Here is a 14,723-nt window from a genome sequence, read left to right on the forward strand (position 1 = left end):
TGAAAAAAAGCCCTTCCCAGCAAGGCAGAAAGTCCCTGTATTCAATGCCTGTGGAGAGAAGGAACTGAGGAAGGAAGGGAAAGCCATGCTTCTTTACGCACTAGACATCAGGCTAGTGCCGACAGCAGAGGAGCAATCAACAGCTCACAATAGGTTTTAGGTATAAAACTAACTGGAAATTGCTGTTGTGGAAACTATGGCAGCAGTGGAAGTCAAAGTGTTTCTGATACTCAATGACACCTTTATACTGGCAGAAGTTTACTTGCCGACAGCCTGTCTTACAGTTCTTCTACAGGAAGTCTCATTTCTTCTTTGAAGGTCTGTCATGAGACCATCTTGCAACTCGGCTCTCCCATCCAATAGTAAAACAAATCCAAAAAGAATAATTAAGACAAGACTTATCCTGTATACTACAGAAACTTCAGAAGGCATAATGTAACTGTTCATATTATCAGATCTGCTGTTACAAAATAATAAAATGCAGCAAAACCTTAGTGTGTACTGTAGGCTGCTCAGGAACCACTGCATTTGTCAGCATGCAATTGCATAGAATAAAATGTAATAGCTTCTAAAGGCAGTATGTAATCATTTCCTATGCCTTGCAGGTACAGACAAACACACATACTGGTGACATGGGTTGATTTACTGAGTTATTGCAAAATACAATACTTTGCAATTAATACAGAGCAACTCTATTCAAAAACTATTAAATACATGGTAACATCTGTGTCCTCTTGTGATAACAAAGTAAAAAATATTAAAGTTTTAACAGCTGGAACATCAAATGATGATCTTCACAGAAGAGTAACAAAAGCACTGGTTGAAATCACACCCCAAATATTTAATTAGATGTGTATGATCTATGCAGCAACTTTAATACTGGAGTCCAGTACTCAAGGCTAGCTCTGGTTCACTATATACCTGCATTTTAAAACTTTCCATTTTTATTTAATCCACTACTTAAAGTTCTTGCCACTACCCTCTGCTTACACCACGCTGCCCCGAATTAGCCTCCCTTCAATGACTGACATCATTGATGGACAGCCTCTGGAGGGCCAATTCAGATCTCTCCACAGCAGCAGGGGAGATCACTAGAGGACAAAGAAAGGAAAGAACATCAGAAGCAGGAAAGTAGGAATGAGAGGCTGTGACAGAACAAGTAGTTGAAAACAGGACAGTGCATCTATGACTGTTACAAAATACTGTTCAAGCAGCAGAACTCATACATGGATGCTTGCTGCTAAACAGCTCAGTGATTTGTCATTGTAGGTGTTATATACATACAGAATTCAGCAATAGCGCAGTAAATGATAAAATTGAGATCACTAATTTTACAGCAGTGATCAAAAGCACCTTTCCAATGCCTGACAGTGCAAAGTTCACATCCAAAATGATGGGGCGCAGTTGTCAGTCAGTGGAGGACTTGTGAGAACACATGAATTCCAGCCAGAACTGCTGACAGAGGACACAAAGTGCCATTTTCCAAGCAGCACTAGAATAGTTTACTTAAGTTTCCCCTCTCCCTAGCCATCCCTCTTTTAAAGCAGTAAAAAAAAAAAACCACACCATAAAAAAGCCCAACCAAACACAAAAAAATTAAAGTGAAAAGGCTTCATGGGAAATATTTTTAAAGTTGTTGTCAAACAACATTTCTTCAAGGCCAAGCTGTTGTAATAGTATACAGAAGTCAGCTTCCAACAAGATGACACTTCGTATTTGCCTTTCCAATACCTTTAGGGTGCAGTTCAGCAGTGTGAGCACCAGGTCTGCATTTACAAAATGTGTGCTTGTCCCCACAGGCAAGTAGATATTGTACTTCAGCATCTGCTTACACACGTAAGCTTTGTATACATAGTTGGTGTGTATACTCCTTGCAAGTACAAAACAAGCTCTCATCTTTGAAAACCACAGTACTTAATATATCTAAACCGTTAGGCTTCCAATCTCTTGCTTTGGTATCGAATCGATAGAAAATTTACAATGCCATTCTTCAGTCTTACACAGACTGAGTTATTAACCAAGAAAATAAAAAAGTAACAAGTCTCAGTATCCAAAGAAATCTACAAATACATTCATCAGTATGTAGTACATTACGAATAAGGAGGCAATACATGGAATTGCTATAGTATGAATGGAAACCAAGTAGTTGTAGGAAAGCCTGGAAGTCTTCCTAACATTTTTTCTCATGTAACATTTAATGTCACTGTAGCAATGATGATATAGCAGCTTCTACTATGTTACTTCCCAAGTTGTACACTTTATGTTTGATTGAAAAGGGGGGTGGGAAATTAAGGGCTTCCGAGGAGTTCAGCAGCAACACTTAAGTGCATTGAAAACATCAATAATCTGTGGCACATAGGAATTAATGGATTACACAGGATACTTTTTTCTATTTACAGTATCATACACTTGTATAAAGTCTCTGCTGCATTCTTTTTTTCAGTACTTAGCCTGTGGCAAATCACAGTAACATTATTCAAAGAAAAAGGAAATCCCATTTTCTTATGAAGACTAAGTGACTAAATGGGTATTACTTATCCTTGCTTAAGCTATCTACCCCTCTGAACCCCATGAATCCCAAAATCTAATTGGCACAAAAACATTTTGATAACGTAATACAGGAACTGATTGCTCTTGATTGTTTACCTCTTGACTTAATCATTATGTTCACTGCTGGCGAATTATCCACTTTGCTGGATGTCAGAATTAATACATTAAAAAAACAAAACAAAACAAAAACAAACCACACAAAAAAACCCCACCTTGCAAGAAAGAGTGACTTTGCTGTTGGGTATCTGACTGCATGATAGGAAATACCAAAGCAATGGGGTATATCATAGTAATATCATACTGCCTCTCAGACACCAAAGACTACAGCAAGCTTTCACAAATAATTATGTTTATGGAAGTAGTAAGCAACTCGGCTTCAGCAAAAAACTGCCTTATCACCAGGCTTAGTAGGGCATCAGAGCCTTCAAAACAGTTTCTGATATCAGTCTGAAGACACTGGGATTTCTGGTTCCAGCTGAGGCAGAGGCAAATTAGAGGGGAGTGGGAAGGAACATTGTACACAATGTGTCACAGCTGAAAAAGTGACATATTTGCACTTGAAGGTGCAAAATACGCTGCAGTAAAGGAGGAAAAACAACTAAGTGACATGAAATCTGTCTCTGAGGGCAGGAGGCACGGCCCTCTACTTTGCAACAGGCTTTTATCTAAGTATTTTAAAAACATAAAAGAAATCGAATGTGTAACAACCAAGCAGAAGGACAATGCGCAACAAAAGAACCATGTTTGAAGATCAGTTTCACATTCTTTACAAGAAACCTGGACCCATTTATTTGCTGGTAAAACCCTGTCACCAGGTCTAAAGAGCCTTTACATAAAAGCAAGCAGATGGATACAAGTATGGAAATTTTAAATACTTACTAACTGTTGTACAGAAAAGTTTAGTGTGAGACTGAGAAAGAAGGGCAGAGTTGCTTTTAGTCAAAGGATTGCACACTCTTCTAGAAAACAACAAAAACACAGTAAAACAAAGCAAAACAAAAAAATCCAACCAACTATGCCAACTGATTATCAGTTTACTAACCTTTGTGTTTAAGTCCTCAACTAAGATATTAAAAATGCACTTGTAACACCTGAACACAAAACAGGGTGTACCTGCTATGACAAAATTACTTTTCTTTCCAGCATACTCTTCATTAGCTTTTGGTGCCACACACTGAAGAAACTAGATTTAAATCCGTGAATGGCAAGTGTCAGCAGGCAATGATTTGCACTACACGCTGGCGGCTCCATCTTGATCATCCTTTCCTTCAACACCTCCTTTCTTTAACTTTTAAATTTAAAAATCAATCTTCCATTTGGAAATTCAGAGCCAATTCAGGTCTGATTTTCTTTGTCACCTCTGGTCACACTGTAGGATATCTTCAGAGACCATTCTTACTTCTTGCCGATTCCATTCGTTACTTTTGATTTGGAGTGCCGATTCCTCCTTCTAGATGAATGGCTTTCACTATTGACTGAATGTTTTGGTGGACTATTGTCAGCACCTGCTGAGAAATAAATATTTTTTGACTAAATGCGTATCTTGACATTGTCAAGCTCTTGTCTAGAAGACAGTAAGGCTTTCTAGAGCTATAGTGTTTACAGTATGTATTATTTCAGGCTAATACGATTGATACTCGTACTCCATCTAGCGGCCTAGTTTTTTAAAAAAGCAATTCTTAAGACTTCTGTAAAATTCTTCCTCCTCCAAAAAAATTCAGAAGTTTGCTATAGCAGAATATAGTGGTGAAACATCCTCCATTTTAAACGACATCAATAATTAAACCTCCACATTTTTATTACTGGCAGGTACTACTATCAGAAATTAAGAACTATGTAAGCGAGGTCACAGATCCTCGTAAGAGTACATTTCTTGTTTTCAGTCTTTCATATCGCAGACCGTATTTGGCGCTGAGAAAGCAGAGGGAGACAATGGGGACTGAAATAAGAATTCAAGAGCAAAACATGAAAAAGGCTGAAGTTTGTAATTAATGAAGTAACAAAGTCAGAGAAAGATTTGCTTGGCCAGATTTCTCCGGCATATATAAATGGGAAAAACATTTTGAGTGGAAGCAATTTTTCTCCAAAATATAAAAATCCACAAGTTTACTAAACTGAGAGTAAATTAATATCAGCACCCAGAAAAATCATGTATGAACTATCAAGAAAGTCTGCTGTAGGTGCTTTTCAAACATAGAATCATTAAGGTTGGAAAAGACCTCTAAGATCATCGAGTCCAACCGTCAACCCAACACCACCATGCCCACTAAACCATGTCCCCAAGCGCCTCATCTACACGTCTTTTAAATACTTCCAGGGATGGGGACTCCACCACTTCCCTGGGCAGCCTGGTCCAATGTTTAACCACTCTTTCAGTAAGAGTGATATGATAAATAAGAAATCTGATGATATTAATATGATAATATGATAAATAAGAAATATTTTTAGTAATACAAACACCTGGAGCATAAACTCTGACAGAGATAACTTCCAGGTGTGAATCTTGGTATTTGTTCAATAAGCAAGACCACACTAAAGAGTTAACAGAGGAGGCAGGTAACTTAACTGACCTCTAGTGTAGGGAAAGAAGTCAGAGAAGGAGGCTGCCTTTGCTTAGGACAAAGCTGTTTATGATCATGAGCACTGCGTTGACTAGCCAGTAAGAACACAAAGCTCCAGAGCACATTCTTGACTGTTTCTTAACAAGCAGGAATAAAAGCACAATTCACATTCATATGTTTCAAATCAAACATACAATGTTCAGAGAGAAAACCTGTCCACAACAGTTATGAAATGCATAAAGCCCTAAACCTACAAGAATGGCCTGGAATAAAGGCAGAAAAAAATCAGTTGCTTCATTAAAAAATAAATACATTTCCAAGAGTTAGAAGAAAAAAGGCAGTAAAGCCAAACCGCTTTGCAGATGATTTTTCTGTATAATTCCTGCAGGGATGTTTAAATAAGTCCAGTTGTCTCCAAGGTAAGTTTCTCAAGCCTCATTTCCTAATGCTAAGCCTTAATACTACCACTTCAAGAATATAGGTGCAAAAGTGCCAGTACCTCTGGTGAATTTAGAATGAAGCCAGGAAGCATCTGGACTGTATGGGCTGTCTTCACTTTCTGATAAGGTCTGCAAAAACAAGAAGGACACATGTCATTGGGATGCTGGTTCTTGTGATGAGCACTTCTCCTGTTTGCGATTAGACTTGTGAATTTAAACTGTGGCAGAAGTCGTCATAAAACATTCAGCCAGTACTTGGGACTTTTCCCTTCCTAGTTAGAAGGTACAACATAGATGACACAATAAGAACTCACCCCTTGTCACATGACCTGTTGTGTAACCAAGTATTCTTAATATTCCCCTAGCATTCCACCTGTACAATGGGAACATTAGCTAACCATTCATCCCTGAATACTTTGCTAAAATTACAGCCTCATTTTGAGTAACTAAGAGGACAGCATTCTTTAGAAACCACAGTGTAATTTGGGATCTGTCCAAGGCCCGCTGAATTCAGAGTTCTTTCTATTGACTTCAGTTAGACTCTGGGACCATCCCCCCTCACACCCACTTATACTAGCTCTGGTAAAGAATTCTAATATCTAGGAGCATTGCAGTTTTAACTCCGGTATAAAACAAAAACAGGCTTCCTAATAACGTACCTTTTCTCGGTGGCCGTAGTATTCTGCGTACCAAACCATACCATATAAACACAGGAAAGTTGTAAAGGCCTAAACAAGGAAAGAGAAGAAAAAGAAAAGATAATCTGTAAAACTTTTTCCAAATTCCTTGCTGGTTCAAGGTCTCAGAGTCCCTGGAGATTCCGCATTTAGAGACTTTAATGCTCTGTTTCTCTCTGCATCTTTTGTCAGGATGAGTAAGACTTGTGCTTCAAGGTACATAAACATTCTGCCACCATGGGGTATGCAGACCAATTCTCAATGGGAGCATGAGAATACACACAGATCACCCACATACATGCAGGATACACTGGTCAGTATGCTTTTTGTCCTCACCCTCTACAGTCATCATACAAAGGCAGTTGGTAGGCACTTGTAGATATATTATCAAGAACAACCAGTCTGGGAGAAAAAGAATTCTTCTCCCTGCCCCATGCTTCAGGCGGGATTACATGTTTGGTTTTGTGGTGCTCTGATCCAGGAAGCAATTCAATACTTTTCTTCTCTGAAGTTTCAGGAATAAAGTCATCATAGTAAATAAGAGAACAATAAATTCTGACTCCCTATCACCTGTTCAAACTGTGTTCCCAGATAGAAGGAAGAAGTATTTATCTGTCAGCTCGTTATAAATGCCTTATTTTTCACTGACCATTAAAAATGTGTTTGGCATCAGAGTTACAAGTCTGGCAAGACAAACATCCACTTACTGTTATAAAATGGGCATTTCATGCTGCATTGCAGTAATCACGCTGAAGTACCAAAAGTTGCAGCATGAGTGAGAGTGATTTGCCTGATAAAGCAGGGTTGTTTATGTAGTTGTAAGACTTGAGTGTGAAACAACATGCATTACTTATTAATGCTATTCATTAACTCCCGTTCCTTTCCAGTGGGCACTATAGAAAGCACCTCCATAGTTAGCCTCAATCGAACTGACATTTTCTCTCATAAAGATAAAAAGCCCTATAACTAGTGTTTGTTTCATTGTTAAGCACTGGTAAGGTGCCTATATTCTGCTATGTCAAGAAATAAGAAAAAAAGTTATTCTAGTCCTTTCAAAGTGTGTTCCAAATGATCTCACATTTGCTTTTCCTAGGACATGCCCAAAGCTCTTTACCAGCATTCCTCCACAATGAGTCCCTGCTGCCAATGTTCCAGAGAGGAAGCTATTTAGATGCTTTCGATGTTTTTGCCATGCTTTATGTTTCACATGAGAAATCTCACTTACCACACAGAGAAGCCAAAACACAACATACAGTATTTGTGTTTTGGAAAAAAGATCCTGTCCAAACTTTATGCACACAATAGCTTCAAGGAAAGCAATAACCCTGTGGGTAAATGAAAGAGGGGGGGGGGGGGAAATTGGTTACAAACACTAAGGATTTAACTCACACATTCACAACCCAGACCCCAGACTGTTGGCTCTAAACAAGCACTACTCTCTAGTGAGCACACACCTCCCCAACACCACCATTAACTGAAATTCCTTGGGAAATTTGTTTTTCTTTCTATACTTTTCTTCAGCATAAATAGCATACAAAAAGTATGGCAGTTCACAATTCCACGAGTCTCTGCTTCTCCAGGGAACAAGCAGGAGTGTGTGCACCAATAGCAGAGAATTTCTGTTTATACCTACTACCATTGTGCTTCAGCCCTCACCAAATATAAATTTATTTTCCATGCTGAAGAACCAACAGACTCCCTGCTGGGTGAACTAGAACTGTGCTTTGAGTATTTCTCTGCTGGATATAAAATTACTACAATTCTAAATAGGCTACTTTGCTTGCTCCAGATAGATTTTAATGAGAAAATTAACATGAAACAACATTTCAAATTCTCTGAGAATTTGCTCTGGTTTATGTGTAAACTCAGGGTCCACATTACAGTATCAGAGGATTTGGGGAGAAATGCAAGAGGAAAAATTGCAATATTTACTTTCCTCTCTGGCGTTATAGGAATCAAAACAAGTATCTCCAGCTCTCTACACGTTACCAGATGTTTACATCTTTTCAGGCTCAAAGCTATGGAAGCTTGTCCATCACTTGGTGTGGAACAAGGTGTTATGAATCCAAACCTTCCATCACTTGCCATAGAAATATATTTAGCTTGTGTAGGTCCTGGATACAAAATTACCTCTTTTTAACAAACACAAGTGTAGAAACGTGACTGGTGCAGCAAAAGTGTAGAAAATTGACTCTTCTCAAGCTGAAGCAAATCATGAAGAAAACTATTAAATTTATAAAAGTTTAATACTTAACTTGTTCAATAGTGACTTTGAGGTTGTATATGAGCACATGCATGAACACTCCTCCTCAAACGTGTGCAGGCACACTTAACATCAGGTCAAGTGTTCCGGTCTTCCAAGCTCGACATTGCAGGACACATTCCCTACCAGCACCCTCCACAACCAGGGAGCTGCCAAAACCAGCTCTACTGCCTGGCAGACAGGACCCAGCTCCCTCCATGAAAGAGGGAGGAAAGATGTGTGCATGACTTAACCACTGGTATTGCAGAGGTGGTCCTGGTGCAAATAAGTTACAGCTTTCTCTGTACCATCTAATGTGACTTGTGGCAGGATGAGTGGGGCCAAAACTTAGAATTGTGGAAGTAACACCTAACCGACCAATACTGCAAATTAATGAGGTGCATATTAGTAAAAACTTGAGAGCAGTGTTACTCTGTTGGGTCACCAACTATTTTTCTTTCTTGGTTTTATATTATTCTTACTGATCCAGCTGCAGATTAAAAAATAGTTAAACTGAACTACAGCAGTGGGAACAGAAAGACCATCATCAGGAAAACAAACATATGAGGGTATGATATACTTGAAGGTATAAACAAAACAACAGGCTATTCTCAACAAGGACTCCAAAAGTGATACAGCTGTTTGTGCTGCATTTATACATTCTTTCCATTATTCTTGTCAAGAATACTTGGGTGAAGTGCATTGTACAATAGGACAGCTATTACAGTTAAAGAAGTGGTAAATCAAGAGACAGAAGAATGTAACAGTGAAAGGTGTTAGTGTCCTACTGAAGCGTGATGAGAATACTCAATAGAACTAAAGACACTGTAAGGTTTTATTCAATCAAAATGGTCTTGTAACATCCTAACAGATACTCCTTTTTGAAAGGCTTCATCTTAATGAAAATGGTGCAATTTCCAGCAGACCTGTTGCACTGGCCTTGTTCATGCCTTACATCACTTACTGTCCATCTGTCGAGAGTGATGCTACAGTATATGTCAAGTTGCAAAGAACACAGTTTCATACTAATGCAAGGCACCAATTTTAATTATTCCCATGGTTAGGCTGTTACAAATTCAATTTGTGCCTTTAGAAGTGTGTCTTGATCACCACAGACATGAATATTTTATATACTTGCTTTTAATTGCTTCAGAAATTATATTCTGGATAGTTGAATTACTGTAAGAGTGCTGCTTTTCCTACAAAAACCAGGAACTCCTAGTGTTGCTCTGTTTTTTCTAGCAGATTACAGAAGCAAGCAGTATCAAGGAGAATACTTACTCCATGCACATTTCCCACAATTAGATAGGACTGTAGATGAATATTCTATTGCAGTTCTTGTTATGTGATCATAAAGAGATATGTCAATAAATAGATGCCCAAATATATTACATTAATGTGTTCAGTGAGAGCTTTGAACCAAGGATGATGATTTCTGTAATCCTTAAAAATTTTTCAGAGCCAGAAGGCAAACATTCAGCATCATATTTCCCTTCAGTTTGCAAAATAATATGTTTACATTCTTTCTCTTGGATGAAACACAAGTTCATCTATCTTTCTTCATAATGCAGAACTTGAAAATTCTTCCCCCAAAATTGTAAAATTGTTTAAAATGTCTTCTATAGAACTCCAAAATTATCATCTACAGTTGAGAAAATTTCCTTTTTCATATAAACATCTCAACTCCTAAATCATTTAAATGCAGATTTCAGTAACATGTCTGTATTCAAATGCATATGTCCGAAATATTAATACAGTTGATCTGTAACTACTAAGATGTTTATGCACAAACAGAGCAAGGTTATTTGATTCTAATTGTAAATTAAGTAGTCATATTAACGGTGTGATTAATTAGCTATCTTCAGTACTAAAGCACCATCCATACCAAACCCAGAAAGACAGGTTACTCTGCCATGATCATTAAAAAAAATCCAATGCCTTTTTAAGGACTGTGTACGTTACAGAATCTCTTTAGGAATCATAATGCATGTTTGGAGGAGGGGGATCCTCACTAAGTAAGGAGGTTTAGGCTTACAGAAAATATTATCAACTTCTGCTCAGCACCAGTAAAACTAAACAAGAACAGAGTTACTACTTTTTTTACGTCCATTGGATGTTACGGTCATGAGTTGAAGACAGTAATAGATCCATCCAGGAAGGTGATAAGTCAGTGAAAGAGGTGAATATTTAAGCCCAGCCAAACCCAAGGAGACATGTGTCATGTTCTCCAGGGTACATTTAAAACAAGGGTAGAAATCCCTTTAATTACATTGCAGCACAGTCTGCTCTCATCTCAATTAAATGTTGAGAAAGGGATATTCTTTACAGTGGTGTAGTGCACCTGGAAACATGCCTTCCAGCCCAGCACTGTTCCTAAAACTCTGTAACATCCCTGAGACTAACAGTAAAGGTGAGATAAGTTTGCCAGAGCACTGTCTCTAAATTAGATCTGAGTATGTTATGGCTCACTGAAATGCTATTCCAATTTAAAACAGTAATAGATTCTTCTACTAAACATGAAAATGGTTCAGAAAATTCTGGAAATAAGACATACACTAATCTTGACAAACAGAATGAAATGGCTGTTTTAATTCAAAATCATTGCCATCAGAAATTAGCTTCTTGAATAGTTTCTTAAAATACATACTATATTTTTTTTCTTTAAGACATGATTTAGGATCTTTTATGTTTTCCCATTTGTAAGCTTCCAAGTCATAAATCAAAAGGGACACTATGATGCTGCTTATTTACAAGAAGCTTTTACAACGCTACAATAGCATATGGTTTAGGTTTCCAGAACAGTACATTTTAGTCAAGCCATCTAGAGAAGGAAGTTCTCACCAGAACTAATCATGCAAACCCTTCATTTAAAGGTCTCCTCCAAGAGACATGTTGAAAGACATTGTAGCCAAGGTAACCATTGTTCATAGCGTTACTCTTTTCCCTCTTTGAGAACAGAATAGAAATAATTGATAACTGTGGCTTGTTTCACTGTCTTCTGTTGTGATTCCACTAACAGCAGCAATGCCCACCTTCATGGCCAGGTAAACATTGCTCTGATGACAGGCAAGTGGTAGAGGCAAAAGCTTTATCCTTCTCACCTGACTGAGAATATGGGCAGCAAGGCCAATGCTACTTTGAAGGAGCCTAGCTTTATCCAGCAGTTTCTAGTTCTTCCTTCTGTTCTTCTCCTTACTCATTCCATCACTTCCCATGTTCTACCTCCAAATCCAGAATTTTCCTTTCCTCTGAACTTGCAAAAAAAAGAAAATCTCTCCATACTGTTCTTTATACTGAAAACACCACAAGACAAGGACTGGCCTCATGCAAAGCCTGTTCCTGTGCTGGACTCATACTTAACACTTGTCCAAGTGTTTCAAGAATGTAGCAAGAACACTTACCCGAACACCCAGCACTGAGTTCCCACCCTCTTGCACTGTGTATCTGTGAGGTACGCATAGTATTGCCTGAGAAGGGAAACAAGAAAATTCTTCAGTGAAGTTGAAAGTCCCCAGAGTATTTACATTTAAAAAACAAGTTTATGTTACAAATTTATCTATACTGAAAATGAAGTGCTGATGGTTAAAATCACATGCAATCATGCTGGATGTCTACCAGATGGCTTCAATTCTAGTAGGACAGATTATCACATACATCGAATAGCTTGAAACAACACAGAAAACAATCCTGAGAGCAAGGACTGGGAAAGTACCCAAACTAGTAGGCTAACAAAGCTACATATTTGTCTTCTGCCTCTCCACTGAACCTCCAATTCTTTTAGGCAAAGTGCAACAGCTTCGAAAGAATTAAGAGAATCCCCCACTTCTTCCACAGTTTGTCTTTAATTTATTAACAATTGCATTTTCTTGAAAGATGTGGGTTTCGATCTTGAAAGAAACTGCATATGGCTATTCCATATCCTGGGTGAGTGCTCTAACCACTGGCGTGTTTTCCTCTCAAGAACAGAGTAGAATTTCTCACTGTTTTGAAAACAGTCTGGAGACCATTCTGCTCTGTTCTTTATGCTTCTAAATTTTAAGAGTTTAGAGAGGGGAATTCCAAGGAAGTGGAACCAAAGTGCCTTTTCTCAGTCTCTGTCTCTGATTTCCACTGACAGATGGGAAAGACAAGTGTTATTAATCCAACAATACAAGGATTGTTTAAGAATAAAGACTTCTACAGGTTGGCAAGTGCCATAAAAATACTTAAAAGCTCACCTATACAGGAGCTTATAGGATGTTTAAGGTGATTTAACTAACAGTGTGAAATCACTGCACATAACTTGAGACACTAACAGCTGTATTTTAGGAATAAACCAATGCATGGCTGCCATTTAACTGTCCAAGGTAATGTCACTTTACTCATGAATGGGAAATTCCCTGCCTCTAACTTCCGAACTGCGTGCATTCTGTCTACCTCCAGCTATGTCACAGGAAAAAAAAAATTAAGGGGACTCTGCTAACAATGTGAAATAGTGTGCATGACTACAAGAAGGTTAATGTTTCTATACAACTGTTAACACTGCATATATACTGTTCTGTTATTCAGAATATGGTAATGCTCTAGCTTTTCTTATAACATGCTAATACTTCCTGTAGACAAACAGAATAAGGAGCTCAGTTAGAAAAACGAACAGCTCTTATTTTTCCTCATCTACACTTTTGTGAGCATCTGACTCATCAACTTGGATACTTTCACATGCAGTCCTCAAGGAGAACATATGCAGCTAACTCACATAACAGGGAGATGCTATACAAACAGAAGATGGAACAGACTGGTTCTGCATCCCTATGGAAACACAGATGTTTATATACATTTTACCTTAATAATTTACTTGTCAAAAAACACACTTTATTGAAAAGTAGTGATTGTTTTGCTTTTCATGGTGGCAAAAGCATAAGTTTCTTGAAATGTGCTGTACTTATTCACAAACTATATGCAGTTCTTGGGTGCCTAGAAGTCAAGCTACTTCAAACTGAAGAAAAAACACCATGGCAACAAAATTACCTTACAGTGGGTGCTGTAATGATTCCTATGAAGAGAATTCTCCCCCAGCTTAAAGGGTGGCTTGCTTGGAACACAAAGATATGTTTCAAAAAGAATGTGTTCAACTCAGTCAGCTAGGAAAAAAAAAGTTAGTTAATAGTGTTCAACTTGCGTAACTCTTAATGAGTTGCTACAGAAAATGTGCAAAGATGAATATGGAAACTAAAACACGGAAGGAAAACTATTTATGCTCTACTATAGCCCTGCTGGGTAGATTGAGGATTTAAAGAGTTTAAGATTCCTGCTCTAGGACAAGCAAGGAATATACTAGTAAAACAAAAGAATTCTCCCCTAGACACCTCTATGAAAGTACTTGCTCTCTTTCCAGAAACCCATTAAGAGACCAGACACTAATTCACACTGCAGAGGTCTTCTGATAACTTTCATATCCTAAATCAGGTATGAATGGCTGAGGCAAATTTGGTAGAGGAGTAGAAGAGATCATATTAAAAAAAAAAAAGTATATCAAACACTTCTGGTTCTCCTTTTAAAAACTAAATTCAGCGCATTAAAAAAAAAAAAACCCTGAAAAAAAACCACACAGAACAAAACCAAAACAAAAAAACCAAACCTCACCACACCCCAAAACCCCACTGTCTAGCAGTTTTTAAAACTGTATCAATTGCAAAGAGCGATCTGATGGCCAGTACAGCAAATCTGTAACATTTGTTTTTTTCTACAGATTCTGTAATTACACTCCTGAACTATCATATAACTCCCGTGAACAATGCCCTGACCAATTCTGTATTATCAATTCATTTAACTGTGTATTTCAGTGACGGACATACATTGCATTAGAGTATCTTCTAGCCAAACACAGCCAATAACTGAGCTGATGACAGCTTTGATTTCACAGAATTTATTTCTTACCTGCCAAATGATCATGAAAAGGTAGATTCCAGCCACTCTTTGAAATGAAGACTTAGGGTCAAACCAGCGGACATAGGTCCAGCTGGCTGGGGTGAACTGCAATACAGCTCTTTTGATTTTCCCTGTGGTCGTGTGAATGTCCCTAGAAAAAGAGAATGGCTGGAGTAAATACAAGGAATATGCAAAGAAAAAAAAAGCAATAGCCACATTATTGATGTTTCAGAACAATCACACTTTTTCTCTGGACAGCAGAGATCTTCACAGACACGACTGTGTACCAGGCAAGGGTGAATTAAGAAATATAATCCATTAAGCATTTCAGTCAGGATGCATTCTG

The 14,723-nt window shown here is 38.0% G+C and overlaps 1 protein-coding gene across 2 annotated transcripts in view; it reads right to left on the reverse strand.

Moving 5' to 3' along the window:
• Positions 1-624: 624 nt before the first annotated feature.
• The window catches only part of PTDSS1 (phosphatidylserine synthase 1), a 32,433-nt gene continuing 18,334 nt past the window's right edge, over positions 625-14,723 (reverse strand). The window contains exons 7-13 of one of the 2 annotated variants that reach the window (XM_076329379.1): positions 14,387-14,528; positions 13,478-13,590; positions 11,872-11,937; positions 7,454-7,553; positions 6,211-6,279; positions 5,611-5,680; positions 625-4,055 (exon numbers count right to left, since the gene is read on the reverse strand). In XM_076329379.1, the coding sequence (XP_076185494.1) occupies positions 3,946-4,055; positions 5,611-5,680; positions 6,211-6,279; positions 7,454-7,553; positions 11,872-11,937; positions 13,478-13,590; positions 14,387-14,528 (670 nt within the window). In that variant the 3' untranslated portion in view covers positions 625-3,945. Of the gene's footprint in view, positions 4,059-5,610; positions 5,681-6,210; positions 6,280-7,453; positions 7,554-11,871; positions 11,938-13,477; positions 13,591-14,386; positions 14,529-14,723 lie in introns of both variants that reach the window. The other variant, XM_076329378.1, reaches the window with a different exon arrangement.

The sequence above is a fragment of the Aptenodytes patagonicus genome, chromosome 2, assembly GCF_965638725.1.
Source record: "Aptenodytes patagonicus chromosome 2, bAptPat1.pri.cur, whole genome shotgun sequence".
Taxonomy (NCBI): domain Eukaryota; kingdom Metazoa; phylum Chordata; class Aves; order Sphenisciformes; family Spheniscidae; genus Aptenodytes; species Aptenodytes patagonicus.